This window comes from Nematolebias whitei, chromosome 8, assembly GCF_014905685.2.
Source record: "Nematolebias whitei isolate Nwh7 chromosome 8, NemWhi1, whole genome shotgun sequence".
NCBI classification, from domain to species: Eukaryota; Metazoa; Chordata; class Actinopteri; order Cyprinodontiformes; family Rivulidae; genus Nematolebias; species Nematolebias whitei.
The window spans coordinates 35,100,703-35,105,959 of NC_056505.1; the positions used below are offsets into that span (position 1 = coordinate 35,100,703).

A 5,257-nucleotide genomic window follows, 5' to 3' on the forward strand; every position below is an offset into this window, starting at 1 on the left:
AACTAGAATTAAAAGAGGAACTCTCTGGAAACAGACGCAGCTAAACACGGTTATAATTACGATTTTAATAATAATAGGTCGTGATCTAACGTGGGTCATAGGGAAGCACGATGTTATCGGCATGGTATCAGTATCGGCCGATATTAACGTTAAATTTCAATATCGGACATGCCATTAATAACCCGCCAATGTAAAAGGTGCTGTTTTTGCCTGCAGCGGCAGCACAATGCGATGACGTCACATGCGCCTACCCGAGCTCATGGTGGAGAGGAAAATTCAAAATGTCGGTGGTGTGGAAGTTTTATTTTTCGTTGTTGAGGATGTCGGATTCCAAAGATTTATGGACTACGTTGAGCTTCGCTGCATCGTCCGCAGTTTGAGATATTTTTCCAACGTAACGTTACCTGAGTTACCAGTCGAAATTTCCGACGTCATTGAGAAGCTAATAGCTGATAGTACGACTTGTTGGGTGAGTTTTACCACAGACATTTGGACGTCAAGTGTTAGCCCCGTTAGCATGATTAGTCTCACAGCACAATGGACAGACAAAAACTTTGAACTTAAAAAGTCTGTCCTTCATGCACAGGAGTGCAGAGGATCCCACTCTGCAGCTAGAAACCTGGAACAAGCCTCCACAAGTGAGACAGCATCACAGGTGACTAATGCTAATAAATAACATTTAACACTTTTCATTTAATATAAATTAAAGTGCTATACATATCATATGGCTGTTACTGAATATATGTCACCAGCTCTTACAACTGTTGCACAATTTTTGTAGCAAATAAGCCTAAATAAGAGGAATATGTTCTAACAAAGGTTATATGAAATATCAGTATTGGTTATCGGCCGAATAAGTTTTAACATATCGGCATATCGGCCAAAAATCCGATGTCGTGCATCCCTAGTGTGCCAGTCTGAGGCTGACACTCCAGGACTGAAGATGAGTCCCACTCCAGCTGTTGACGAGCCCCAAAGTTTCTGGTATGACTGAAACAAAACTGGATCTTTTTGGCTCCAGTTACTTGTTTTTATCATCACTGTATGTAGATGACACCAAGAACTTTATTTGTCTGTATGATTACGTCTTCGAAACACACAGGACACAGAAATAAAAACAAAAAATGCTGCAGCAAATACATTTTTATATGAAAACCTAAAAATTTGAAAATATGTATTAAAAACAAACCAAAAAGTTGTAAATGTTGTAAAACTCGAGCAGCAACATCATCCTTGTTTAAGTCATTTCTGATCCACTAACTTTCTGCTCTGCACAGAATATTCTAGACATTTACTTTGTATTACTCAGAAGTAGAAAGGTTTTACTGTTTTAGTGCTGTTATACGACTGAAGTCCATAAGAGACCCAAACTGGGCCACCTAACATCAGTTTAGATGATGATCAGAAGTCTTTACATCCTCCCAGAGCTGAGAGGCTTTCAGCCGGTCTCAGCTCCCTCGTTGTATATAGACCACAGACTGATGCGCTGGTCTTTGGATCCAGCAGCCAACAGTCTTTGTCTGGAGTCCTGATGGTCTGAGAAGGCTACGCTGAGCACCATGTCCGTGTGGTACTGAAGAACCGCTAGCGGCCGCAGCTTCTTCCAGCCAAATATCCGCACTCTGTGGTCCCAACCCGCTGATGCCAGAAGTCTACCGTCCTCCCGGACACAAAGCTGGGAAACTCCAGGGTTGAGCAGCTCCACACTGTCCCGGAGCTGCAAAACCACACAGAGACGTTAAAAACTGCTTGCTTGAATGAAACAATCAAAAATACAGTTTGGAAAATAATATAATTTATTATAATTATATAAGAAATGTAAATATTCAAAATAATATTACCACATTTTTTGCTCTATAAGTCACATTTTTTTGCATAATTTACAAGCCCTGCAACTTACACACCGAAGCGACTTATTTATAGATTTTTTCCCCCCGTATTTATAAACTAATGTTTGGCTGAGATATGACCGTGTTCATCCATTCTGACTGCAAACATTCAACACTACCATTTTCAGCTGCTGGATGGCAGTCGAGTTGTATGGCATGCTGTTGTATCATGTAATAGGTAAAAGTGGCTATTAATGACGCAATCGGCTTGCCACATACTGCCACCGTCGTCCCGCTCGCCTGGAGCAACCGTCAAATCAGCTTTATTTCGCTGCGCCGCCCCGGCGAAATGGAGCTGATTTGACCATAAAAGTGCATTTATTAAGTAAAAGTTCAACTGAGACACACCTTTACTATAAAGTTGAGCAAACAAATAATTGTTTTTAAGTGTTAATCTTGTTAAATTCTTGTTAAAGTCCTCCCGTGCACGCTCCCGCGCCCACCATTTGGCAGCCAATCAATTTTTGGCACAACACCGGCCCACATTTCCAGGTTGTCAGCGGTGACGCGTAACAAACGTGATGCGTTAGCGGCGACGCATGATATGACGTATACGGCAAAGCAACATATTTATGGATATTTCCACTTTTTTTTAGACGTATTTGGACTGACGTGACTTACAGGGTGCGAAGTGTACGGCGGAAAATATGGTATTTAAACAACAACCAAAAAAAAGCCTATAAAAACAGTCAGTAAAGTGCTGAGTCCCTTCTCTCCAGGAAAATGTGTCCAACACTAACACACACACGTAGAGATAGTATCAGCTGATCTGACGACTGAGGTCCAATGTGAGGCTGGAGCTCTGTTCAACCTGGCGGTAAACTCCTGGGACTCAATCATCGGCCGTAAAACATTACGGCACGAGAGCTGCGAGTAAATCTCTCCAACACCCATTATTTGCTTTAGAGTTATCCTGATGAGGAACTGGGTTACCTGTGTCACAGCTTGTGAAACAATATAAAAAAGAAAGACTATCTTGGTGAAATACTTGTTTGCAGAGACCGTGTTGCTGCGAGCGCCTCTGATAAATTACATTCACACTGAAAGGTTTGGTCAGCGGGCAAAGATTTTTTTGATAAATACGCCGCTGTAACATCTGCCTGCTAAAGATTAGCCACAGCCCCCTCTCCCTGTGATCTACAGTGTCCCAAGGACTGTATCAATCTCTCTAAAGGGGCAACATTCTGACATATTATAACGAATGGCGGCTCAGATCAGTATCTAAAGGGCCTGTGGAGGTGGGCATTCCAGGGGAGCGAACGTGCTCTTCCTGCAGGGTGAGCGTATCTGCTGGATGGGCCACAAACATCTGGATATGAGGGCTCAAAATCTAAGCGGACAGCGTAAAATTGACTTCATAAGTAGTGTCTGCAGAGACTAATGGCCTTGAATGGGAGGAGACGTTGGGGAAATTTATCTGCTCGCTCCTGTTCTGGGCAGGAACCGTCCACAAGCTGCATGTGGAAGATATAAGCCAGGTACTCGCAGCCCAAGTGAATAAGGTGGAATGCAGCAGCAGGAGGAATGTCATTGATCATAAAAAAAAAAAAAAAAAAAGCTAAGCTCAAAGGAGTCAGTGGTGAAATTTCCCTCTTTCCCGTTCTTGTTTTTAATCAAACTATCGTTTATTTGCATCCATGGTGTGAAACCGAGCACGCCTGCTCCGACCAGAACAAACCAGATGAATAGAAACGGAGGAAACGTGGAGGTTAAAGAATATTTGGAGCTCTGTTATTACCTCAAGTATCTGGTATGGCCCTACCTCTGTGCAGCTGGTCTGCATTAGAGGCCTGATAATGATGGGTTTAAGTGTCTGTTTTTGTTTGTTTTGCTTCCCATAGTTTGTGTCAGGAAAAGGCATTTGTTTCATTTAAGGGTCAGTGGCGAGCAGTAAACGCCTAATGATTGCAATAATGGTCGTTCAGCAAGCCTGCCTGCAAAACTGTTTTTACTTTCTGTCTGAGAAAGTGGGGAGAGACAGTTAGTGAAAAAAGTTTGTCCTGTGTAATCGTTTAAGACGGGAGGTGCTGGTTCCTGAGCTGCCACTGAGCAGGACTGACCCGCTGGGTTCTTCAAGCTCTGCTGTTCCTAAGACCTTTATGATTTACGAACAAATGAAAAAAGTGAAAAACAATTATTATGAACTAAATGGGAAACTTATCAAAGAAAGTTCCTTCTTCTATGCACAACTAATAATAGATTATTAGGCAAATTTTTAATGCGGTTTAGATCATTTTTTTTGTTTCTTTTTCACAGATTATTATTTTTTAAATCAAATAATCGAAGCAATAACTTTTTTTTCATTTAGCCTTTATTTATCCAGGTAGTCTCATTGAGCCACGAGAACTCATTTTCAAGAGAGACCTGTTTTTTTTTTTAGGGAGCACATGGTGGGGGTTAAGGGCCTTGCTCTTGCTCAACTTATTCATTTGTGGAAAAAATCTTTAGTCCAGTAGTTTTTAATCTTATGAGGATTAACAAAACATTTATCAAGTGTTTTTTTTATTCTTTGAATAATTTAAAAAGGTTAGAGCAATCAGTGATGAATTGATTTTGATATTCATTCATATTGCATTTGTTTTAGCACTTTATGTAAAAACATTAAATTTGTTTCAGTGTAAGCGTTTTAAATGTGAATGTTTGCTTCTTTCACTTAATTTCTGCTTAAAGTTAGAAAAAGTATTGTTTTCCATTTTGAATTTCTCAAATTTTTATCTTTACTCTGGAAAAACTAGTATAGTCCAATTCTATTCTGACTTTTTCCTCCAAACTTGGAAACAAACAAATTTTTTTCACACAATTTCCCTTCATGTGGTTTGACTACATCACAAATCATCATCTGAAGCAGGATTATTCAACTGGAGGCCCGCGGCCCACAAGTGACTTCAATCTGGCCAACTTCATAAAAAAAAATAAAGAAAATAAATATTATTGTTTTGGTTCTGGGTTTGGGTTCTGTTTATTGCATTTATGAGTCAATGCAATAAAATAAACACATTTAAAAGGCAACAGATCATTGTAAACTTTAGTTTATTTACATAATGATTTTAATCGCTGGATGTCCCGACTCCGAGCTGCTGGCTTTCAGAAACTGTGGCCCCCTGAGCAGTTGAGTTGAACAGCCCTGATCTAAAGCTTTTTAAATAAACTGCATGAGAAAATGATGAAACTAAAGGATGTTAGTAATGTCTGTTGATGCTCATAAAAACAGTTTTTATGCTACTCTTGCTGAGTCTTGCCACAGCTGAACCAATATTGTAAAAACCTGCAGCAGATTTTTAAACCAAGTTTCAGTCAGTAACCAGGACATTAAGGACGATTGTATTCAACACGGCAATAATTACCACAAAATGTTGTGTTTTACTTTT

The 5,257-nt window shown here is 40.0% G+C and overlaps 1 protein-coding gene across 1 annotated transcript in view; it reads right to left on the reverse strand.

The window, feature by feature from the left end:
• Window positions 1-1,301: 1,301 nt before the first annotated feature.
• The window catches only part of gnb1l (guanine nucleotide binding protein (G protein), beta polypeptide 1-like), a 35,868-nt gene continuing 31,912 nt past the window's right edge, over window positions 1,302-5,257 (reverse strand). The window contains exon 7 of the mRNA XM_037680596.1: window positions 1,302-1,717. Within this exon, the coding sequence (XP_037536524.1) occupies window positions 1,439-1,717 (279 nt within the window). The 3' untranslated portion in view covers window positions 1,302-1,438. The remainder of the gene's footprint in view (window positions 1,718-5,257) is intronic.